Here is a 25,324-nt window from a genome sequence, read left to right as displayed (position 1 = left end):
TACTTTTCCCAGAAATGCTTTGAAATCACTTCACTGATGAGGAAACTGAGGCACGGAGAGGTTAGGGGGAGGGAGGTGGAGCCAGGTGTGAACCCAGGCAGTTCTGCCTCTGGGCCTTTTAACACTTGCTTGATAACAATTCCCACCTCATCTACGCCATAAAATTGTTAGGCGATGACATGGGAAAATGGGTGTAAAAACATCTTTTAAACCAAAAATGATTAGTCTTGGAAATATCGAGCATGGAGCTGAATCTTAAGTTGTAAGCTTTTCCCAACCTTGTTCAGCTGTGTCCAAAACAGTGTTCCCTTCTTCCCTGGCTCTTGTCTCCACTTGAGCCCCCACCTTCCCCTTTTAGCGTTCCCCCTTTGTTCAAATTCATCTGCGGCAGCGCGAGACAGACATGAGCGGGGCAAGGACGAGGGCCGGGCACAGAAGGTCATGGGGCAGGAAGCCTGCGCACCTAGCGAGGACCATGGTAGGGCGGGACCTCGTCCCCGGGGACCTTCCCTCCCCGAGCAAATCGCTGGTCATGTGGTTTGGACCCTTTGACCTTCCCTCACTGGAGATGACATCGAGGCTTCAGTTGTATTTCAGCCCCAGGCCCAGAAAAGCAGCAAAACCAGACAAGAGACACCAAGGCTGACCTCAGAACCAGCTGCATTGGGAATGACCCCCTGTCCCAGAGCCCACCAGTCAATCAGTGGAGACCCTCCCTGAAAGGAAAGCTGGGAAGCTGATTAATATTCTTCCCCTGGGACCTCCCCCCAAATCTCTACCTTAAATCCCTTAGGACAGAGGACCCAGCGTGCTCTCCCTAACCCTAACCCTAACCCTAACCCTAACCCTAACCCTTCTTCCCCTCCCCTCCCCTCCCCTCCCCTCCCCTCCCCTCAGAAGCATCATCTTTACCTTCCTCACTTCTAAGCTCCAAGGGCCCTTCCTTTGCTTCTATAACTTATTTCCTAAACCCATTTCTCCTCTACAAATTACTTCTTCCACCTCTGTGATTTTATAAATAAATATTCTCTTCTAGTATGAGTCTTCACGCTGAATTCTTTCTCAGCCAGACTTTAAGTACCGTGGTTGCTGAACCCAGGTCCGGCCTAACACCTGGTGCTGTTCCCGAGGCCCCCAACACGTTGGCTCGGGTGCAACTCAAGCTCCCCAATGAAAGGCAGAACAACAGCCCGACTGAAAAGTACTTGTGCTTTTATTAAAAAAAAATACAATCAGGTACTGTCCACATGTGTTTTGGAAAGGAAGGTCTCTTTAAAAATCCTTAGTTTTCATCATCATCATTATATTAATAATATTAATTATATTCTTAAAATGGAAACGGGGTTGCTTTTCTGGGTTCCGTTGGATGAAGTGTAAAAAAACGGGGATGGCTCCCAATGACACCCGTGGAATCATTGCGAACGAAGATAACGATCATTAATTATACGGCTGGTTCTAAAACAAACTACCACTGTACAGACTGCCCTCTCCCATTCCCAGAGCCACCCTGGAGAGGGAGAACCAGTGTGATGCTGTCCCTGGAAGCCTCTTGCTGATCTGAACAACAACACAGGAACCTGTTGGAGACGCTTGTCTTTGGTTCGAAGGAAGGGATCGCAGAGCGGGAGGCGGTGTCACCTCCCCCGGACGGGGCCGGACGGTTGCACGGGTTGGACTGATGCTTTGGTAACATTCTTTTCTCCCTCTGGGCCCTACGCCTCCCCCCCGGCTGTCCCTGGAATTCACGCTCGTTTGCGCCTGCCTTCGAGATTTCGGAAGTTGCTGGGTCTCACCTTCATCTCGGCAAACTGGATGGAATGTTCGTGGCCCTTCCAGTGGAACCAGTTAACCCCCTGTGAAGAAAGAGGACACCCCCAGATTGGTTCCCGTCAGGTGAGGGGTTCACGGACTGGCGCTGTTTGGTTGACAGGACAAGCTGTGTTCCGTGACGGGTCGCTCACGGGTGTTTCCCCCCACCCTGTGTGTGCTCTGGGGAAGCTTCCCAAGGGCTGGCAGGACCTGCCGCAAGGTGTCACAAGCCACCTGAGATTTGATCTGCCATCTTGAAACAAGCCGTGACCGATGGAACTCGGCACCGTTAGGAAAGGTGCTAAAGGAATTCAGGGCACAACTGGAGGTTGCGGAGCTGAGTGGCTGCCTGCAGGGGCGCCGACTTCACGGGATGCTGACAGAGTGTTTTAAGAGGGCTCGGCATGGGATGGCAGAGGGCACGGCACGGGATGGCAGAGGGCACGGCATGGGGTGGCAGAGGGCACGGCATGGGGTGGCAGAGGGCTCAGCATGGGGTGGCAGAGGGCACGGCATGGGGTGGCAGAGGGCACGGCATGGGGTGGCAGAGGGCTCGGCACGGGATGGCAGAGGGCACGGCACGGGATGGCAGAGGGCTCGGCATGGGAAGGCAGAGGGCACGGCACGGGATGGCAGAGGGCACGGCACGGGATGGCAGAGGGCACGGCATGGGATGGCAGAGGGCTCGGCATGGGATGGCAGAGGGCTCGGCACGGGATGGCAGAGGGCACACAGGCGTGATACAGATTCGGCGACCAGACAGATAGGGTGAATCTTAGCGCTCTCACTGGAGAGATAAATGGTCTTGAACAAGTTTCCAAAGATTCCTGGGCCTCAGTTTTACCATTTTTCTCAAAGGTCTGACTATGTCAACCCTGAAAGGATGCTGTGAAGATGACGTGTTTGTAAAGAAGCCATCACAGCCCTGGCCGGTTTGGCTCAGTGGTTAGAGCGCCGGCCCGCAGACCAATGAGTCACGGGTTCGATTCCGGTCAAGGGCACGTGCCTCGGCTGCGGTTCATCCCTGGCCCTGGTCGGGGTTGTGCGGGAGGCAGCCACTCGATGTGTCCCTCTCAGGTTGATGTTTCTCTCTCTCTCTCTCTCTCCCCCACTCTGTCTCTGAAGATAAATAGAGAAATATCCTCGAGTGAGGATTGAAAACAAGAAGCAGCAGCTATCACAGCGGCTGGAGCAGAGCCAGAGCTAGAACCCGGCTCCTGTCTCTCCTTTGCGGCCCTTTTACATCATCTCCTTCTTCTTCCAAAATCGTGGGAAGGATGGAGAAAGAAGTGTCCTTTGGGCATGTGCTTTGTGTATTTGGGGGAAGACTCTGTCCTACGTGGATGTTGGAGGACCGGGCAGGGAGGGCGGTGCAGCGATGCTCAGGGTGGAGGAGTCACTGAGGCAGCCCAGCAGGCAGGAGGCAGGAAGCCTGCTGTCACCTGCGCCGCCTGGTCCGCCTTGCGTCCGCTCTCCTTCCGGGGCCGACAGGCTGTCTGGGGAAAGCTTTCTGGTTTGATGTCCACCTGACAAGTGGTTCCCCTCGGGATCGTCAAGAGTTAACACTGCAGTTTCTATGACTTCACCTGACCTGCAGTGTCACTGAGCTTTCTCCCCGCTGAGCTGCGACATGTCATCCACCTGAGGTTGCTGCCTCCTAGTCTCACCTGCAACCGGCTTCCCAAACACAGTCCCGGGCCTGCACGGTCCACTTACCTGACTGTGGTTATTGTCCCCGTATCTGCCCATCAGGTTGACACGGTGACAGTTCTTGTACCAGAAGGCTCCCTTGTAGGACAGAGCACAGTTAGTGATGGCTGAGTCCGTGTCCTTGTCGAAGGTAGAGAAGGACCTGCCATTGTGGTAGGACATCGAGTCACCTGGGAGAGAGAGAATGCACTTGAGAGATCCAATAAATGGGCGGACTAACGAAGGAAGGGGTGATGAACGGAGGAACCGGCTGGAAACACGAGAAGGCCCTGTGGCTCTGTGGGTGCCAAGGGCGGCCGTCTGTACCTGCGGTCCCGCTGTACCCCTCCACCCTCAGCTTGTAGCGTGTCTTGGCGTCTCCCACACTGAACTTGTCGTAGACGGCGTAGGCTGTCTTCCCCTGGTCCCGCAGGTCCACCCGGAGCTCGTACTGCCCTTGGGACGTGATTTTGTTCAGGTTGTCCAGCCCTGGGGACGACAGGCAAGGGTTGACGCAGAAGCACAGGTGACCATTGTTTCCACGCCGCTGTGCCAGAGCCGAGGCTGGTGTGCGCTCAGGCGGGCTGAGGCACACGGACCGGGCTGGCAGCTTGGTGAGCTCCCTGCGGGTGCCACACCAGGCAGAGCAGACCGTGTTCCTGAGCTCCAGGTAACCTCCGGGTGACAGCTTTGCCCTGCCACCACCCTCGGGTACAGTGCAGATCAGAGGAGACAAGGTGGAGACAGCCCTTTTAAATTCTAAAGCTCCTTACACGTGAAAGGCAATGGATGACGGGGGAGGGGCACTCCCCACCCAGGACAGTGCCCGTGCAGGCAGCTTGTGGGCTGGATGGAGGTCGGCCTCGTAGTGTTAGCTTGGGGGATTTCAAACCGCAGCTCTAACGCTTACAGTATTGGCTGGATTCCCCCCCACGGCTCTGATGTCCCATGTGCAGGATGGGGATTTTGTACCTTGCAGGGGTGCTCAGAGGTTATGGCAATAAAGAACCCATCTCAACCCCTGGAGCCCAGGAGAGCAGCCATTAAAGGTATCAATGAGGAAGATTCTTAGATGGTCAGTGAATGACTTAAAGCTATGGTCACTCTTCAGACCTGGCTGTTGGCTCTCCCTTGAGTCTTTTATTTTTTAATGACCTAGGGAACTGAAAGTATTCTCCACTGAGAAGTTGAAATTCTGTGTCTGCTATCAGAGCTATTTCTTCCTCATCCGTTTCTCTCCCATGGGCGGCGGTGGGTCGGGACAGGTGGCAGGGAGGCAGAAGTGGACACCTGGGACACACACACGCAGGCTGCATTACCAAGCCAGAATTCTTCTCGGCGGTCCCCAAACCCGGCGGCATAGGCTTTCCAGTTTCGATAGAAATCCTCACGTCCATTTTTGCGTCTCAGGAACACCTGTGAACGTAACCAGTGAGTCGGGGTGCACGTAAGCTATTGAAGGAAAGACAGGGCATCTCTTTGAGTGGAGGAATGTTGGACTATGGGGAAAGCACCCTGGCAGGTCACCTCCAGCCTCGGAGCCTCAGCGAAAGAATAGGGACTGAAAACTCCGCTCAGCTCGGAGGGGTGATGACGTGGTAGTGTGGGGTCGTCACTAGTAACCGATGCCCCATCCTGGGGCAGGATGGCGACGGGGGGAGAGGCTGTGCCGAGCGACAGGGCATGTGGGCACTCACTGTACCGTATGCTCAGTTTTGTTGGGAACTTAAAACTGTTCTAAAAAAATTTAATGAAAAAAAAAATACTACCCAGATTGTATGGTAATAAGATGGAAATCATTCATGTAAAACAGCACAATGCCTAGGAGATAGCAAATGCTAATTAAGATACACAGTGGGTTTGTGACCACTGCCTTCTTATGCATCACAGAGCTGAGGACCAGAGGAGATAAATTACAAGAAAATTATTTTTTTCTGTTTATTTATTTTTATCACCAGCTTCTTTCCCATTCTTTTGTTTGAGACAGAATCCCTGAATGTCTATGTGTGACGGACAGTCATAAAACCTCATGCCCCCTGAGGTCAGAATGCAGGGGGAGGACCTCCACCCCCCTGCCCCCATGTGCCCTCAGCCCCCAACCCCCGAGCCTGCGGTTTCGGTGAAACTCACGATCCATCCACCCCCGTCAGAGGTCATGTCACAGAAGACTTCCAGAGCCTGGGCCTTGTCGCCGTTCAGATAAATGGTGTAGAGGCCAGAGGTCGTGTCTCCATTCAGCATTGCTTGGGAGCAGTCCCTGGGGAACGGGTACAGGAGTCCAACTTCGGGATAAGAAGAAAGAGTGACTGTCAGAGCGGGGAGACTGGGGCGGGGTTTGCACATGTCGGCTCTGCTGTGTGCTGGCTGGAGGACTCGCCCTCTCTGAGCCTCTGTTCCCTCGTGGGCAAGGTGGGGACAGAATCTATTTTGCGGGGTGCCACGAGGCTCAGAGATAGTGGAGGCAAGGGACACACCCATCTCAGTCCCTCTCATTGACGGAAGCCGCCAGTGACGTCAGCGGGCGAAGGGCTAAGCCGCTGTGATGGGCACGTGTGAGGTTGGCCAGGCAGCACCTGATGAACACCGGGACCTGGCACCCCGTGGGTGGCTCCCTGGGGAGCAGGGCACTCTGTTAGGTTGCTGCATCAGACCATTTGGAAGCCAAAGGCAAGGGTTCCGGTCCTGAACTAGCCCCTTCCTTTCCTCGGGACGCTGGAGACGGCGTTTAACAGCCCCGAGCCTGGGGATCGGAGGGGAAAACAAGAACGCCTGGGGAATTTCCAAGTGCGATACTGTGATGCAAGAAATAAAAACCCGACAGAGGCAGACAGTCGTGAGCTGGTGCTTAGCAGGTGGCACGGAGACCTGATGGCCACGCAGTTCCCTCTCGGATCGGACTCCTCACTGAACTTGGCCTTCACCTGAGGTGGCATCATTAGCCCTTGTCTCTTTCGTAGCCGTAGTCTGAGGTCACCTTTAGGGCACCCTCATATTTTTGTGTTCCCAGCACCTGGCAAAAGTTCTGGCAAAAGTTCTGGCAACGAGGCGCGTTTGCCTGTGCCCCTCCCTCAGCAGGTGTGTGCAGAGTGGAGTCTGAGGGTAGGAGGCAGCTCTGAGCTGCACTGTGTATCCCAGGCTCCTCCCTTCCCAGGAATGGCTGCTTCCTCTTGTGCAGCAATGGCACACCTGCCACATGCCATCTGCAGAAGATGCCCAGTGGCAGGTCAGAGTCTCTGGGAGCCTCTGTTTGCCCACTAAGAAACCTGGGTATGGCATTCCTGGCCCACCACACCAGCCTGGCGGGAGGGCTGTGCGAGACTGGGGACATGGACAGGGTTTGCGAATGCTGACATGCTGAAGGAGAAAGAAAGGGACCCTAAGGTTGTAATGAGCTCCGAGAATGGACCACATAACGGGCTAGGAGCTCAAATACAATACGAGGACCCTCATATAGTCCTCGTGAAGAAGGGAGAGCTATTAATCCCGTTGTACAGATGACAACACTGAGGCCTGGCAGTGACGTTCCTGAGTCACACGGAGCAAGTGGTGGAGATGAGGACTGAATCCAGATGTTCTCACTACTGACCCTCCTTCCCTCCCACCAGGAGTCCTGTTGTCTCTTGTTATCCTGTCATCTCACATTCCTCGGGCTTTCAGGGAGAGGCAGGACGTGGATCCCTTTCAGGATTTGATAGAAACATTTAAAGTGGCAGTCAGAGAAGAGGAAGTTTGATCCCTGAGCTCCTTACTTGTGGTGAAGATGGTCTGGACCACCTTGCTCCTCAGGGGCCCGTCCAGTGCCTGAATCTTCACTGTGTAGTGAGTGGATGGACTCAGCTCTGCCAGGCTGTAGGAGGTGGTGTCTGGATCCACAATCACTTCCTAAGAGCAGAAGAGAGAATGTAGTAGCTTTTGGCCACGCAAATCCTTAGGCTATGGATAATGCATTCATTGATTTGCCCATCCATTTACTTCTTTATTCAACAAGAATCCACGGAGTCCCTCTGTGTGCCAGGCCTCATGCTCACTTATGAATGTCAGAAATGGGGAGAATGCAGCACAAGCAAAGGTCCTGGGGCTGGAAGAGGCAGAGCTACTTAAAATAATATGAAAGGCAATGACCTATCTCAACCATACTTGGCTTTTGGTGGGGGAGTGATGGAAGAGGTGGGCAAAGACCAGATGACAAAGGGCCTTAAAAGCCATGCGATGGAATTTAAAGTTTATCATGATAAGAAATGGCAATTCCTCAAGGGTTTTGAACAAGTGAATGACAGCAACCCAATTTAATCTGGTAGCGAGATGAACGATGCAACGGAGAAAAGGTGTGGACGTTGAGGCTGTTAAATCAGTGGTCCCTGAATATGGTTCTTTATCACAGCCCTCCTGGAAGCTGAAAAATAATGCAACACCTGGGCTCCGTCCCAGACTGACTGGATCATGAGGACCAGAAGTGGGGCCTGGCCAGGTGCGTGTTTAGGACACTCCCCAGGTGATTCCCATGCACAGTCCGTTTGGGCATCTCACGTCAGGAGACGGTTACAGCGCTCAGTAGGCAAGACTCCGGCTGACCCGCATGCCTCTCTCCTAGAACAGAGATGTCCAGGAGGGGCAGATGTGTGCTGCTGTGGCAAGTCCCATTCTAACTACTCCTCTGTCACTGTGCTGCTGTCCGGAGGACGTGATCAGTTTCAGTTTGCAGGAAACTCTGTCTTTTCCAATCTTGTTTCTAGCTTCCAATGCCTGTGAAATCACCTTTTAGTCAATGACCTTGGTGTCTGGGATTGGAATTCAACCTACACTCCTAGCTAACCGGACAGAGTAGTGCTTTCTACATCTGCAGACACAGCTGCCCGGGTTAGGCAGCCACGAGTCAGTGTGGAGGCCCCTGGAAGCTTCTCTTCCATCCTCACAACTGGGGAGGTGAATTATCCTGAGTTTTCCAGTGGGGGTGGGGTTTCAGAGAAGCTAAGAGACTGGCTGTCACCCCTTAGTTTATTGGTGGCAGAGGACAGTCTTGTATCCTGTCTCCCAATGTCCCGTCCAGGGTGCCTTCGTTCTGCACCAGACTGCTTCCCTTGAGCGAAATGCATAACGCTGGGGACTGGACATGCGGGAAGTCGACCAGGGTGCGTGCTCATGTAATACCAGTGACCCAGTGACCTTTGTGTGGCCCCCAGGTCAGGTCCTCGGGGAAGGATCAAGTACGAAGCTGGGTTCATTGAATTACTCAGGGATACAATTACCTATCAGCTCTCCAGGCTGCTGTGCAAAGTCATTTTCTGGGCAGTTAGGATACACGGACAGGAGACTTCAGATAAATACCAAATCCTAGCATGCCTGCCCAGGAAGGGGCTTTGGAGATGGGAGGGTCCCGTGCACTGGTTTTAGGGATGTGAACGCTGTCACCCAGAGAAGTACGGGACATGCCTCTGTTCACACAGGGAGCTAGTTCGTTATTATACCCGCTCCGGGAAGGGCCATGATGGTGACTAGAAGTGTGTGCCCACTTCTGGGTAAGCATGGCAGATTGGACATGCCGGCTGATCTCTGCTTGCTTCTGATGCCCACTAAAATGAGGGTAAAGGAATATAAAGTGTAAATCCCCGGCGTGAGGGGACAGCCACGGGCCTGTGACATCCGCAGCATCTCGATAGATGGAGAGTGTGCGGTGCGGTGACAACCGGGGGACAGGACGGAGAGCTGGGGGCTGAGTGAGCGGGCAGAGCCCGTCGGAGGCTCGGTGACAAACGCCCCAGGGCCCAGTTCAGGAATGAAAGGTACACAAAGGCAAAGAGACCTCTGAAGGCCAACGTGGGGTGTGGCTGGGTAAACATTTGTTTAAAAACGTCGTATGAGAAGCATTTCCATCTCTAACAGTCGCGTGCTGCCCTTTCCCAGGCCGGATGGCAGGCTGAGGTTGAGTCTCTGGGAAGGCTGAGCCAGGGAAGAGGCCCTGGATCAGGGCCATGCGGCCAGCAGCGGCCGGGGTTCCACCAGGGGCAGCTTCTCCGGCAGCCTGGTGGGAGGAGCCGGAGGAGCGTCAGGGAGACGGAGTAGCTCAAGAGAAATGCACGTGCAGTGCTGATATTTGGGAGGCCCCCCAACAATGGCTGGGCACTTGCCCAGTCACTCTACAGTGAGCCCCCTTGTTGACATGCCTGTGGGTGTGATGGGAACCCCCCCGTCAGCTCTTTCAGTCTTGCCTCCAGTACAGAAGGACACACCGACATGGCGTGGGAGTCCCCACCGTGAACGATGGAGACCCAACCCAAACCAACAGCAGCAGAACGGAAGGAAGAACCTGGAGGAAGTGCTAGGCTGGCTGTAGACCAGAATCACAGGAACACACATCCTCAGACATAAAGAGACGATGACGCATGACACCCGAACACTATGCTGGAAGCAAAGAGTGTGCGGAGAGTAAGGAAACAATCCTGGAACCACAGAGTATGATGACCACAATACAAAAAAAATTCAATAACAAGTTTGGAAGGTTCCGTTTGGAAAATCTCACTTGTGTGAAGGTCTAACGTTCTTTCAAATGACAGAGTGAAAGAAAAAAAGTTCAGGGGTAGAGAAAACAAATAGCACGAACCATTTCTGTAAACAGTATGCGCAGCTAATGTCATAACATCATGGTGATATGTGTTTCAACATTTGATGGAGCGGTGCCATCTGGGTGACACTATACAACTATAATGGCAAGAATGCAGAAGGAGCCTTTGGTCTTTGCTCATTAAACCATGGAAGGACCGAGACTCCAGCTCTTAAAATGTCCTCAGCTCTTACGAGCAGTGGATTTTGACCTTGGCTGGTGATCAACGCTGGAGTCTGGTAAAAATGAGAGGCTGGACCGTGTGATTCAGAAGGTCTGGCGTGGCCTCCAGGCCCTATTCATTATTATTTTTTTACTTCCCTGGTTGCACTGGGGTAGAGAAACACCACCAGATAATTCTTCCCTGCTTTTAGGATAATGTGAAAGTCTTAACTAGAACGGGGAGTTGTTTGTATACTTCAAGATACCTTGACTGTCCCATCCACGGATTCATACACCAGCAGGTACCCGGTGACAGGTGCCCGGGGGGATCGCCAGGTGAGGAGGGCGGTTTCCGACTGAACCTCAGTAGCAGTCAAGTCTCTGGGAGAATCGAGCTCTGGAGAACACAAGACATTCAGTCGAAAATACATCAGTAAATAAGAGAAAAATCCCCGGCTGGCTATCAGGCAGCTGGTTCCATGTCCTTTCCCATCATTGCCCTCTATGACCTTGGGTGGAGCCTTCCCCATCTGCAAATGAGGAAGTTGAGCCAAATAGTCTCCAAAGACCTACGTTCTCTGGGGTCCATCTCGCCCTCGGAGCCATGTGTTCCTGAGCCCAGCATGGCCTTGATTGGCCTTGGTTGGACTGGGGGGGGGAAGACACAGCCGTGAACATATTTACTGATGTCCCTTGCTCCTAAATGGGAGGAGGGATGGATGCTCACCCCTACTGAGAGGACGCCTCCTTCAGTTCCCTGCCTGCTTAGTTTGTAAAAAGATCTCAATGTAGAAAGCCCCGGTGGACATCTAGGAAAACACGCCTGGAAAATCCTCTTACAGTACTTCCCTGCCTGGAACATGCACCAGTCGATCCTGGATCCAGGCCAGTGGGGACTGGTTTTGCACTTTAAAGCTCCTCTTTTAACATTGTTTTCTAGTCCATGGGGAGCACAGGTCATTTCGGTTCACAAGGAAATTGTGTGTTTCTCCAGGTTCCGGCTGAACGGGCACTGGTGAATTTAGCTGATCTGCCGTCATCACCTTGCAAGGACCTGACTTGAAGGGGGTGGGAGAGGGACCGTTTCAGATGGGGCTGTGGGTGGGCGCCGTCCAGCTCTTGGTGTCTCTGTACCTGTGGTGAACTTGGTGCTGATGGTGGAGGTCTTCTGGGGCCCTTTCTCTGCAAAGATCCTCAGCGTGTACTCCGTGGCAGGCTCGAGGTTGGTCAGCGCGTACTCCACCGTGTTCCCGGACACTGTTCGTGTAATTTCCGGCACTGAACGTGGAAGACACAAACGGGACAGTTAGCGCTCCGGGTCTGAGCCATCGGCAGACTCGGCCAGCGACGCACACACCTCCTTCCAACACCCACACTTGTAGTGATCTGCAGAAATCAGGTTCGCTTTCTGAAATGACTCACACCCCTTTCTCTCTCGACCACTCACCCCATATACAAAAGGCTTATTATATAGAGACTAAATTTTGCCAGGCACCAAATCAGAAGGAAGGGGAACTCGGGGTCAGGAGAAGTTTCCAGAAGGTGCAGGCTGCAACAGGTTTGCAGCTGAGGTGCGGCAACCAGCCGGAGAAGAGGTACAAGTGACATCTTCGAGCCTCGGGCCACCACACGTAAATGTCCACGGCTTGTCCCTCCTTTTTACTTCCTCACATGTTCTTTCATAGTTTGCCAAATCTTGTCAAATCAATAGGCTGGGGGACCTCAAAAATCAGGCGGCAGACACACCAGAGCCTGGTTACTGCCTCTGAGACCCAAGTCTCCAGGTCCAGGTGGAAGCCAGCATCAGTGCCCAGGTGTGTGTGTGTTCACTTCCCATCACCGGTGACCAGCCATCCTGGCTTGCCAGGGCCCGAGGGGCTTCCAGGGTAGGGGACCTTTACTGCTAAAACTTGGAAAGTCCTGGCCAAATTGGGACGGGTTGGTCACCCCACCACATCATCTCTTAACCTCCCATCCCAGCCCCTAGACCAAGCGCTTTCCTGGGCATCCAACATTTCCCCCCTTCCCCTGAACTGCACTCTGACATGCTGCAGGTGAGACAGCACCATCCTCTGGGATTCAGCAGAGTTTGTGCAGAAAGAATATTTACAAATTGAAGAATAAAAAGAATAAATGCAAACACCTCTCCTCCTTCCCTCCCCCTCCGCCAGCCTCTGTCCTCACAAAAAACTCTCTTAGGTGGTCGCTGGGTCTGAGTTAGGATTTCAGAGACCCAAACACAGATTATGGTGCCTTCTCCCGCCGTCACTGACAGTAAAATGATACTGAACCGCCAAATATAAAACTTGCATACGCTTTGAGGTTAAAATAGCAACATTTTTTCTAGAGGAGCTCATTACAAAACTATGAGTTCATTCATTGGCAAGGAATCGCTCTTTCTCCCCTCCCTTGTTTGTATTTGAGTTTAATATTCTGGTGGCTGTTGTTTGCTGGTGCCCCAAACATGTGTTTAATTTGCCTGCTGAGTAAATTAGCAAAGAGGCTTGCAAAGACAGGAATAATAACTTCTGATTTCTCAATCAGATTGGCTACCACCGGTCTCCTCTGTGGCCTGAGAGAAGCCCACGTCCCTGTTTCAGATTTTAGGCTCCGGGCTCCTTCTTTGTAAGAGATGAGAGCTGCTTCCGAGAGAGGCTGGCTCATGCGGACAGTGGAGACCCTCACAGCAGAGGAGGACAGGGAGGGACATTCCCTTTTGTTGTTCTTCAAATGGCCAACCGGCCTCCCTGGGCATAACTATGGTATTGGAGCTCTTTCACTTGACAACAAGCAAAGGATATGGGCAGGGCCTCCTTGCCACCCCCAACCAGCCCCCTGCACACCCCACCCACCCAGCCCCTGTTCTGAGGTGGCGATCAAGAGCCCCGAGGACATTGCCGGCCTGTCCCGCCTCCCATGCCTATCTGTCACTCTTTTCCAAAGGTGGCCGAACAGGGAGAGTTTACAGCAGGGGAGACATTCCTCAGAGCGAGAGGGGCTTGGACACAACCTCACCTCTCTCCCCGGTGTAGGAGATGACGTAGCTGTCCACAGGGGCGATGGCCGGCTGCCACATGGCCAAGGCTTCTGAATCCGTGATGTTGGCTGCCACCAGGCCAGACGGGCTGTCCAGAGCTGCAAAGGAAGATGATAATATGCTGGAGACATGGGCAGTTGTGGGAGGGGACCTCGGACCCCAGCGGCTCTGCTGTCTCCACTGTTGCTGGACTCCTGGTTTGGGACACAGTGTCAGTTATGTGGACGGTTTCGAGTCCTGACCTTGAAGCCAGGGTGAGGTGGGTTTGAGTCATGACTTCTTCCCTTGCTGGCCAGGTTACCTTGGTCTCTATTTCCCCATCTGTAAAAGGGGGATAATAATTCCGTCTGGCTGTATCCTCAGTGATACTCTGATGGTCACATGATGTTATGGGTGGAAAGATACTGTATGAAATAGAAAGAACTGAACACATGACCAGGGTTATCATCATGGTTCATGTCACCTTCCCAAGGGGAAGAACTTACAGAAACACAGGACACTTTTGGAATGAAGGCTGCCCGAGGCCTCTCTGGGCTTTGAGCTCTCGCTCGGGTGATGGTGATGATACGGACCCGGGCCCTGGAGCCCGGGGACCCGGGCTCTGCCTTGGCTTCTCCGTCAGGGCCTGTGAGGCCGGTGTCATTTTCCTTCTCCAAACCTCGCTTTCTTCAGTTGTCAAAGGGTGGCGGATGTAAGAGTGACCTAGACGTGTGTGATGTGTGCTAGGGGCAGCACTCCTAACTGCGGGCCTTATTAACGGACAATGAAAGTTATCTGGGGCCGTAGATATGATTTCCAAGTGACTTGTTCTGAGAAAGGAAGAATATTCACAGGACATGGCCCATTTAACTGACCACCGCTGCTACCCAACACCACTTTCTTAGAAACCGAGCTACATACAACTACTTTCCTCCTGTGTCCCTATTGACTACTCTGTTATTCCAGGACGACAGCCCTGGAGGACGGGCGGCAGCCATCAAGAGCTCGTTTTGCAGAAGAGGTGTCTGCGCCCCAAGAGATGCAATGACTGGCCCGACAGACAGGAGGGGCAGAGTAATTTTGGGGGCTCACATCGTCCACTCCAAGTTCCCTCCTGTGTCATCATGACTGTACAGAACCTCCTGTAACTGATGAGGACACTGGGACCTCGGGAAGAAATGCACCCGGCCTTTGCCCTCTGTTGCCATGGAGAATCCGTGAGTGAAAGACTTCTACGGGGGGAATAGGGCCTGCATGGCAGGGTACACAGGACTCTGGGTTCAGAGGGGATGTTTTAATTGCATATTATAAACTCTTTGAGACTATTAGGATATTTTTAAACTTTTTACGAGGCCCATTTTTCCCATCCTTGAATGGATTAGACTGGATGATCGCTCATCTATCAAAGGATACATTGTTTAGGGACATGGCTGCCTGAAGAGAAATTTTCCAGTTCATTCTCCTTCAATGCAGTTCATTATTTCCCCTCCTCCCAGTGTGCTGTCCAAATCAGGTTATAATAGCAGAATAACCCTTTATTTTAGGAGAACACAGTGTTTGGAGTGCGACTGAGCTCGGTCCAAATGTGCATCCAGCATTTATGAGTTATAGGGGCTCAGTTGTTTTCTCTGTGAAATGGGGATGCTAATAGCCATTGTAATGGTTTCACTGCACAGGGGTTAGAGACAGTGCCTGCAACACAGTGGCTGCTCAGTTACTTCGCAGCTGTCTGGGCAAAGCACCGGCCCGAAAGGACCCTTGTGGTTGCTGGGTACCAGGCGGGGAAGGGAGGAGGCTGATTGTGTGTGGTCACCATGCTACAGATGCTTTGCGTGTACCCTTCCATGGGATCCTGATAGTAAAGGAAGCCAAATCGTGCCCATTTCACAGAGACAGAAACGAGAGCCTACAGGCATGACCCGAGAGCGCACGTATCTAGAGGTGGTAGACTTGGGATTTCACTCCAGCTCAGTGTGACTCCCAGGCTTGCCCTTTTCCTTTCCCATGGCCCCAGGAAATGGGGGCCCAGGGAGGTTAAGGGTGAAGTCAAGGGCCCCAGTTCATACGATGGGCCAGCAATGAGGTGGGGACTGCTCTGAATCTAGTCCTCTTCTGCCTAAGATCTCCTAAATAGAAACCTTTCCCCCGCTGCGGAGTCGTGAGCAATGATGCTGAAGGCGAGGAGCACACCTGTGGTGAAGGCCCCCGAGACGGGTTCGCTCTCCTCAAAGCCCTTCGTGGCGATGATGCTGACGAGGTACTCGGCTCCAGGCAGGAGTGCCATCAGCTTGGTCTGCGTCTTCTTTCCATCCACAGTGACCACGGAGGGTGAACCTGGAACCGAGTAAAAGCAACATGGGACTGGTGCGCCTCACTGAGATGTACTCACTGTTGCCCTGAACATGGGCGTATCCGATTAGAAAATGACACTGCAGCGTTGTCCAACGCCATTTGCTTGACTTCTCTGGCATAAGAGAAGAGGTCTTACTTTGTTGTTTAATGTATTTTTTCCATTCAGGCAGATGCCAAAAACCAAGCCAGGAGAGGAAAAAAACATGAAGTCACAATTTGCTAAAAATGACAAATTTCCGTTCGGTAGAGAGCTGTCATATTGTGCAAATTCTATTTGGTTTTCCTCACAAAGAGTAGGGGAAGCTCAATAGGTGATGTATATCTAAAATATTTAACCCATTGTCCTAGGCTAGGAATATATAGCTTCCCTTACTAGCCGTGATTCTACTCTTTAAGAAGTTGGTCATGGTCAAATTTGTATTCCTATAATTATTAAAAAGTCCAAAATTTATATTTCTTAGAATTTCAGGGCTGGTGAGGAGGTTGGACATCAGCTGGTCAAAGCCCCTTAGAAATGCTACAGTATAGCAGTCCTCTGAACAGATTATCAAGCATTCTCTCTATACATACTTCCACTCACAGGGGGCTCACTACCTGCCGGAATTTTTTTAGACAGATTAAACTGTTTCCTCTGTGGTCTCTGATACAGCCCGTATGCTCTAAACAAGAACTCCCCATTTTACTAAGTCACAACTCCGCATCCTTTACTGAGAGACAGACCCAAGGGCCAAAGCTCACATATATCCAGGTCAAGGCCACCTTTTCAGATGCGTATGGTCAAAGAGAGAAGGTCATTGTTGTAAAAACAATATTGGAACTCTATCTCTCATAGATGCTTAGAATTTCAGGGCTGCAAAGGGCCTTCCTAAAATAATCCTCCCAAGGTAGTATCTTCTAAGAACCTTGTAGCTCTTTGCAAACGAAGTCTTCCCAGATGGTCTCAAACATAAGGATGGTCGTGATGTTGGGGAGGGTAGGAATTAGCAGGGTCTCTTCACTATTCCGCCCAAACCCTCCAGGCTCCTCCCTGCCCCCTCACAAAGTCCTTTACCTCCTGCAACGGGCACATAGGTAATCCGGAAGCTCTCCACCTGGGCAGTGGGTGCCATCCAGCTGACAGTGACTGAGTTTTCAGTGATGTCTGAGAACACGATTTCCTTCGGGGAGCCCATGGCTGCCAAGGAGAAAACACAGGAGAAACCCAGAAAGAGTTAACTGTCTCGCTCATCAAAGATTCTTCCTGGATTCCTTATCCAGGAAAATTCAGCCCCTAGTCTGTGTCTGGGCCAAACCTCGAGGATGGAGAATGTGGTGACCTGTGGTCAAGTTATGACTTCAGAGAAACAATCATTCTTTCATTCAGGTGCAGGGCCCAGGGCTGCAGAGCTGCCGTTTGGTCTCACTCAGGGGGAACGTTAGCACCACAGCTGACGTCTGAGGACGGGTGAGTGGGTGGCTTCCCAGCTTGAAACACACCCTCCTTTAATTCTGGATGTTAGCATTTTAACAAATCATGGCTTTCTAGTTCCTTTGATTAAATAATACTGAGAATTGACAATTTATATATAATACAAATATACTATAAAATAACATATATATATATAATTTATAGTTCTTTGCAGTTGATAAGGATTAACTCTCATTCAGAAAACCCTGAGAAGAAGGCGTGGTTAGCCATTTGACAGAGGAGTAAACTGAGGCTCGGTTTTCCAATGGACATTCCTGTGGTATGCCTGGGCGGTAGGACTGAGCACAGCCCCAGGATCCTGGAAATGATGTTCACATGGACACTGACCTCGGCAAACCTATTCCCAGAACTGGATGGAGGTCCAGAGCCTGGGAGTGACCTTGGGCCCATCACCAAAGCAAACGCCCGTGGGCATTGGGTCTACCTGCGGAGAAAGCCGTGCCGGGGGCCCAGTTCTGATCCATAAATCCCTCCCCGCACAGACCCAGTGTTCTTTGGCTTTTCTCTGTGTATTTTTTGGCGTAGGGTTCTGCCCTCTTTAGCTGACCACGCTTAACTAGAGAACTCAGGAAACAATTTGCAGATCTCCAGGGATCTCACTTCATCTTTTCCCCTCTCCAAGCACGTTCATTAAGTTCTGAAACCCACAGACCACTTTGGAGAGGGTGTTTTTCTTTTCTCTCTCTCTCCATTTCTATCTTTTTGTCTCCTCCTACAGCTTTCTCTTGCAACCTGGTATCCATGCCGAGACACTGTGGCTGCCTGGGGTTTTGCCCTCCCCTGGGAGGGCTTTGGAAACCACAGAGCTCTGGAGTCTGCAACATCTCGATTGTCCAAAACCACAGACAGCCTGGGTGACCTGGGCTGGTCCCTTCACTTCTGTGAGCCTCCATGGCTCCGCCTGTCCAGTGATAAATGGTGCCCACCTTCAGGAATGTTTTTTTTTCCTTTAAAAAAAAAATTTTTTTTTCTTTATTGATTTTTAGAGAGAGAGGAAGGGAGAGGGAAAGAGAGATAGAAACATCAATTGACCGCCTCCTGCATGCCCCCCACTGGAGATTTGGCCCACAACCTGGGCATGTGCCCTGATCGGGAACCAAACCGGTGACCTCTTGGTACATGGATTGGCGCTCAACCACTGAGCCACACCAGCCAGGCCAGGAATGTCTTGAGGATTAGCAGAGACAATGGGTATAGAGCCCCTAGCGCAGTACCTGGCATGCAGTAAGAATTCAGTAACATGATTGCCCCCTCTTCATTCCCTTTCCCAGGTGACTTCCTGCCGTGGGCCACCCTGGATTTCGAGGTCGTCTCCAGGGAAGGTCTAGATGAGGCCAGCTGAGAAACAAACCCCAGGGAGGCGTGTAAGCTCAGGCACTGTGGTTTGCCTGCAAACCTCCTGGATGCAGGTCCTGGCCCATTTCAGAAGGTGTATCTTGAGACCACAGCCTTCTTCTCTAGACCCATCTTCTCATCGGCAAAATGACAATATTATCTGCCCTATCTCAGAAGCCACAGGCATCAGTAACCTCATCCATCATGCACCCCTGAATGCACAGTAGCGGTGGAATTCCAGGGTCGATGTGTGTGATGTTTGTGGACCACAGACCACCTAGGTGTGGAAGACTATTTGTTATGTTAGTATGTCTCCTTCTACATGAAGAGCCTGGATCATAGAGAAGGCAGGATTGCCAAGCAAGTGTCTCTGCAGACTCTTGGACCCCGGTCCCCAGACACAATGTCATTGCAGTGCTGTGGTGTGTGGCTTCAAGGACATCTGAACTGGAACTGAGCGGAGGAGTTAAGAAGATGTTTGGCTGGGACAGATGGGGTGGGGAGGCAGGGGGAACATTCTAGGAGTTGGGAAAAGGGGCATTGGCTACCCTTATTGGCCTCGGGGGTACATGTCTGGGACTCTCAAGGGGGACAGGTTAAGGAACCCCCAGAAGAGGTCACAATCATTTTACTCTGTTGCTGGATTTTGAACTATCTTCTGTCTGTTCTGGGGTCCCTCCAGATGGCACCTAGAGGCATGTTGGCACTGGACTGCCCAGAGGTACAAGAAGCTCCTGGCACCTCTGGGCCTCCCAAAGCAGAGCCCAGGCCAGGGGAAGAAGCGGCTCAAACCGCAGACAGGAAGCAGCACCATTGTAAATGCAGGGAATGACCAGAGGAAGGAGCAAAATGTCCTAACCTAAGTGTCCATCCTAGGAAAATGGCTACATAAATAAGGTGTATGCGGTTATCTTTGAGCTCTGTTAATGAGCAAGGAACACACATACACACACACACACACACACACACACACACTTCTCTTTGTGAACTACAAGGCCCCAGAGAAAAAAAGGGTTTTCCAAAAAAAAGCAGGGTCTGCCTTTTCTTTTGTTCTTAAAAAAAAAAATCATGATTATTCATTCTCCTTTTGGCTTTAGAACTGCAGGGCCTCTGGAAAAAAAAAAAAAAAGGCCAGCAAAACAAAATCAGTAATCAGAAATAAACTTTGAAAAACAGTGTTTATAAAGCAAGGTCAAAATCAGGCTCTGTTTCTGATCTGCAGTTGTTTTATGGGCAGCCACGGGGGGAGGAGACAAGGGCGCGCATCCCAGGGATAGGGTGCCCTGTTACTAAGAAACGGGTTTCCCCCCTCGGACTGAATCACAGCATTTCCTCCACATCTACAAATAGTGGTTGTGATTTCCATAGGTGGCTTCGGGGAGCTCACTGGGTCCTGAAACTTTAATCTCAGGAAATACCCATCTCTGGACAAAGAGAAGATTTTGGCTAGTATTATGCTCTCTGCCTGTCAGAGATGGCAAGTACGTGCAGGGTGGACAAAAGCAGGTTTGCAGTCATTCATGTGGTAAATAATACGATAGTCGATAAATAATAATGCAAGAACTGTGTTTTGCACACTCACAGCTGTGAACCTACTTTGTCCATCATGTATATTTGTTGTCACCCAGCCGTCTTATATTCAATAGTGTTAAAATAAGTTGGCGTTTGGGTTCTACCCCACATCTGGCTGTGTGACCTTAGGCAAATTGCTTTACCTTTCTGAGCCTCAGATTCTTCGTGCACAAACAGAAGAGACTGGGCTGCATCAGTCCTCTGGTCCCTTTGACCATTTCCTGTGGTTTTGCGATTCCTCCCCCTAACAGCCATCGGTAGCTAAGGCTCCGCTGCTCCACTTCCCTCAGCTCTGCGAAGGAATGCGCCCACCTGTTGTAGGTCTTTCCTTTCTCAGGAGCCATCATGTTATTATTATAACAAAAAGTCATGTTATTAACCATGCTTCTTGAAACAACTCATGTGGAAGAGGGTGTTCAGTCCCCCGCTAGTGCCTCTTAGGGTTGGTGTGAGTATCCAGTTAACGTAGTGAGCTTCCCGAAGGCCAGCTGTTCCCCTTTTCAGCCTCGTCTTCTTTCCTTCCTGATCACGGTCCTGATTATTCACATTGCATTTTACAACTATTCATTCTTATAGGTGGAGGTACTACTTCCCATTATCCCTGCACAGTGTAGTTTGAACATTTAACCGAAGAATGAGGAAGTGTATCTCTGTATAAAAGTGATGAAATAGCCCAGCTGGTGTGGCTCAGTGGTTGAGCATCGACCCATGCACCGAGAGGTCACTGGTTCCATTCCCGTCAGGGCACATGCCCAGGTTACAGGCTCGATCCCCAGTAGGGGGCGTGCAGGAGGCAGCTGATAGATGTTTCTCTCTCATTGATGTTTCTCTCTCTCTCCCTCTCCCTTCCTCTCTCTCTAAAATTAATTAAAACATTAAAAAATGATGAGAAAATAGGTAGAAGGAAAAGTCTTTGGAATAAAAAAGTACGATATTTGTAATGATGATGATATATTAATAACGATAATGAATATGTAAATATATTTCATTTGCCGAGTCCTTACTATGGGCCAGTCCTGCTACTATGAGTTTTCCATGAATTATCTCATTAATCCTCACAATGCAATTAATTAAATGGCATCATACTCTTTTTGTGTAAAGACTTAGCCAAATTGCCCAAGGTCTCCCGTCTATAATCGAAAGAGACAGGATCTGAACGTGAGCTTGTCCACGTCCAAAGCTCCTGTAATTTCCCAGCCCTGTGAGAAGAAGACCCCCAGGTAGTGACATTTCTCCGTTCCTTCCTGGTTCTGTACGGTACCTGTTGTTGCTACTGTACTGACTGGCTGGGACCGCCTTCCACTGCTTATTCCATAGAGTTCAATTTCGTATTCGGTGGCCTCTCTGAGACCTGTTATGTCCCTGGTACGTTCGGGGGCAAGGAGGGTTATTTCCAGTGGCTCAGACTGCTTTTTGGTATCTCTGATTTTGAGAACAAAACTGTCGAAGACCCCTTCATCGGCAGTCCAGGACAGACGGAAACCGTCTGGAGTGGCATCTGAAACCAGAAGATTGTCAACTTCTGGCTCGGCTTCTAGAAGGGGAGACAATGGTGGGGGGAGGAAAAAACACGTCATTCAGCAGCGTGTGCAATCCGCTCTCCAGTGCGGAGGTCAGTACGCAGTGATGCCCAGCTCTCAGAGAGAGGTGTCCTGAGATAGCAAAGGGAAAATCATTCAACGTGAACGAGTCTAGCAGGCCTAAGAGAAGGGAAAGAGGGTGTCGACACATTTCATACAGACCGAGTGGATGCTTGCCTATGTGAGTTTTGTCTAAAAGCAACTCTATAAATCCACATCTGGACTCAGCCTCCGCCCCTCCCCTGTGTTATTAAGCAAGTTCAAAGCCCGTAACTTGTTTACGTTTGCTCTCTGTCCTCCAGTGGCCGAGTGCCCATCCTCTGTGAGATCTTTTTCTTTTCTTTTTGAAAAGACAAATAAACCAGCATTAACGATCTGTAGAGCTGCCTATGATGATACCGCTGATTATATTTCCCTTGATCATGGGCAGAATGGCTTTTAAAATGATATAAATGTTATGATATTTTTGCTTTTTTTTCTTGGAGCTGTTTTACTAAAGAAGGCTCCTACTCTTGACTTGCTTGCTTTTTTTAACCATTAGATAAGTGTTAAGATGGTAGAACTGAGGCTTGGAACCTCTTGTACTAAATACTTTAGACTCAAGGTATTATCTTGGATTGACTAAACTAGACAAAACTCAGCATCAAGATAAATTTACAGCTGCATTTCCCAAAGTGTACTCACAACCAACGATTGCCATTTGATATTTTTCCTTAAAACTTATCCATTGTCCAATAAGCTTGGGAAATACTGCCTGGGTAAGTCCCTCTTGGAGAGACACATGTACATTAGAATGTTCTCTGAAACCTTGCGGTCAAGGATACCATTAAACTATGTTTACGTCAGTGTTTCCAAAACTTACTGGAACATGGGGCTTCTTTACCATGCAGGACTTGGAATAGTCTACGGAAGTGGTGATCTTTAGGAAGACTTTGGGAAACACAGATTTTTGAATGTTAACACTATTAATGCTCTATTTCTCTAGGAATGACTAGTCTTGAGAAACTTATGGATTTAGTCTGTGCTGAAGAATGTCTATGATATTAGTGATTACCAGTATCATAAGTTGATCATTGGTTTTCCAGTGATGAGCCCATCTGGTAAGTTTGTCAAGATTACAGTTGAAACTTGGAGATGGTAAGTATTGTAAGTTTTTGAAATATACTCATTGGTATATTTCTCCTGAGAAGGCTGAAATATAGCTGGGAACCAGCCAGGATGAACATAGGGGAAGGTGATGTGGAGTAAACACACAAGAGCCACGGATAAGACATGGTCTAAAGGATTTGGAACACCAAGTGGAAACATTTCGACCTTCTCATTTCTGGATTGGGAAAAGGGGCGTGCTCATTAGAGACATAAGACAAGGGAGAACATAGCAGTGGCGTGGGAGGTAGGGGGTGTAAGAGAACAGGCCACATCTATGGATTAAGTAGAGAACATGGACAAGGATGTTAAAACCATGGTGATCTGGTAAATAGATTACATGGTAGGAGACCAGGAAGAGGAAGAAAATGGCTCACTTGAATCAATATACCTGTAATAATCTCAGCCCTCAAGGGCTTGGTTTGGTGCCCTTGGGTGAAGCCAGAGACCATGACCTCATAGCCAATGCCGGTTATGAGGCCTCTAAGCTCCAGCTTCCTCTGGGTTCCTGAAAGTGTGAACTCCTGGGGATCCAGCAGCTTCCCTGAATCCACCACCGTTACTAGGAAGCGGTCAAAGGCATTCTCCGATGCCATCCAGGAAACTGTGAACCCGTAGGGGTTAATGTCGGAAATGGTTAGGTTTTCCAGAAGGGGCAGAGCCTCTGAAAGAAGGGAGGAGCGAAAATAACTCAGGTTAGCAGCACTGACTCTTCTGGGATAGCACAAGTCTCCACAAACACCGATAGATACCCAATCAACCATTCGAGGTGTTACATGCTCAGCCAATGAATATTAGTAAGGTGCTAGCTGATGGTGTCTTGTGTAAATTTCATTATAAGCCTCTGAGGTAGATATTATTTGCACTTCTACAGGTAGGAAAATTGAGCTTCAAAGAGATTGATTGACTTGGTCAAAGCCACATAGCGAGTATCTGATAGAGCAAGGTTTTCAGCAGGGTCTGATGCCAATAGCCATGAACTACTTCTTACACAATTGGGTATCTCGTGTTGGGTTTGGATGCTTTCTCTACTTCCCACTGTCTTCTGGTCTTGAAGCGAATCAGCTCCCTATTCCCAAGCCCTCAATATACCTCCTTTTTGGTACTCTTCACATGTTTCTGTTCCACCTCTGGTTCACACATTTTGAATCAAGTTGATTAGGTCAATTAGTGACACACGTTCATAAATTGAGATTAAAGGGAGGGACTAAGATTTTTTTCATGCGTCAAAACGAACAAATTATGGTTATGGCCAGCAAAGAATACTAAGGTTTGCTAATTCTTTTGATGTTTACTTTTCTAGATAAAATCAGGAGATAAGGACATGTCTGGATCTTCAGTAAGTTCTGCCATCAGCACTTGTTCATTCATTCACCAAACACCTGTAACTCAGGCACGTTCACTTTTTAGGTGCCAAAGGGTCTTTTCACACATTGGGATTCCCCAAAGGAGTGAGCATCCTTATGACAGCTGAGTTTCTGTCAATACTTCCCTCCCTCGTGACATCGAAAGAAACAGAGAGGTCAATGACTTGGCCAAGATCACATAACTAATAGGTAGCGAAACTAAGATCCAATCCAGGTCATCAGACTCCAAGTCCAATGTTCTTTCCACACCCTTAGCCAACATCTAATTAGTCAAACCCATCAGGGCTGGCAACCCCTGAGGCTTAAGCAGGATTAATGAAGGTCCAAAGCCTCCCTCCCCTCTAGCAAAACAAAACACAGTAATGGTGAATGTATTTTTTTTTTTATCAGAGGGGGCACGGGGAATTCCATGGCCAAGGCTGCTTTAGCTAATTTTGCGCCTTCTCTTTCATTGCAGCTAAATGGAAAATTTCAAAGAGATAAATGACCATACACTAATGCCCACAGTCTAATCCATGGGATGTAAAGAAAAATGTTTTAAAAAGAGAGGCTTGGTGATCAAATGAACAAGTAAATAAATGCCCTCATCCCCTAAGCAGAGATTTAAAATTTACAGTGGCTTAGACTTTCTGTACTTATGTTGAAACACTTGGTGTTTATTTTGAGACATTTTTTCTTCTTCCTCTTCTTTTTTTTTTTTTTACCACGTCAAGATCTCCCCAGAATCATAACTCTATCAAAGGCAAAGATGAACCCCCACGGACTGTGCAAACGGGCTTCCTTATCTGGAAGACAGGGGCTCTGGTTCTGCTGCTGAGTTTTGTCTGGGTGTGTGGCGCCTTGCTTTGATAACTGGCTTCTTTGCACCTCGCGCCATCAAAGCAGCGCATTCTGATGAAAAGGAGGGCTTTCAGGCTAATTTGTTCTTCAAGGGCCTGCTATTTGTAGTCTCTCATGTTCCTCCCCCCTCCCCCTATTAAAATATGCGTTAAAATATGCTGCTTTTAAAATGCAATCTTTTCTCCTCAAGGATTAGCTGAGACAATGCTGTAACCGGATCTGGGACTCCCAAAGCCAGCTTTCCCAACCTCCTTTTCTTCTCCCTGTTCCATGGGAGGGACTTCAAGAGGCTGCAAGTCAGGGCCTGATGGGGTCTGTGGCTGGCCATCCTGCCCTCCTTCCTGGGCAGTGAGATTCTCCCGTCATAGCTACCCCACGCCCCACTAAGGA

The 25,324-nt window shown here is 50.0% G+C and overlaps 1 protein-coding gene across 1 annotated transcript in view; it reads right to left on the bottom strand.

Moving 5' to 3' along the window:
* Positions 1–1,742: 1,742 nt before the first annotated feature.
* The window catches only part of TNC (tenascin C), a 58,697-nt gene continuing 35,115 nt past the window's right edge, over positions 1,743–25,324 (bottom strand). The window contains exons 15-27 of the mRNA XM_036261518.1: positions 23,119–23,391; positions 21,263–21,535; positions 16,678–16,800; positions 15,465–15,608; positions 13,274–13,393; positions 11,393–11,536; positions 10,525–10,655; positions 7,248–7,380; positions 5,629–5,780; positions 4,818–4,914; positions 3,826–3,987; positions 3,526–3,689; positions 1,743–1,853 (exon numbers count right to left, since the gene is read on the bottom strand). Of these exons, the coding sequence (XP_036117411.1) occupies positions 1,743–1,853; positions 3,526–3,689; positions 3,826–3,987; positions 4,818–4,914; positions 5,629–5,780; positions 7,248–7,380; positions 10,525–10,655; positions 11,393–11,536; positions 13,274–13,393; positions 15,465–15,608; positions 16,678–16,800; positions 21,263–21,535; positions 23,119–23,391 (2,027 nt within the window). The remainder of the gene's footprint in view (positions 1,854–3,525; positions 3,690–3,825; positions 3,988–4,817; positions 4,915–5,628; positions 5,781–7,247; positions 7,381–10,524; positions 10,656–11,392; positions 11,537–13,273; positions 13,394–15,464; positions 15,609–16,677; positions 16,801–21,262; positions 21,536–23,118; positions 23,392–25,324) is intronic.

This window comes from Molossus molossus, unplaced genomic scaffold (genome assembly GCF_014108415.1).
Source record: "Molossus molossus isolate mMolMol1 unplaced genomic scaffold, mMolMol1.p scaffold_m16_p_14, whole genome shotgun sequence".
NCBI classification, from domain to species: domain Eukaryota; kingdom Metazoa; phylum Chordata; class Mammalia; order Chiroptera; family Molossidae; genus Molossus; species Molossus molossus.
The sequence above is the reverse complement of the archived record's forward strand: the minus strand, read 5'-3'. Positions and strand labels throughout refer to the sequence as shown.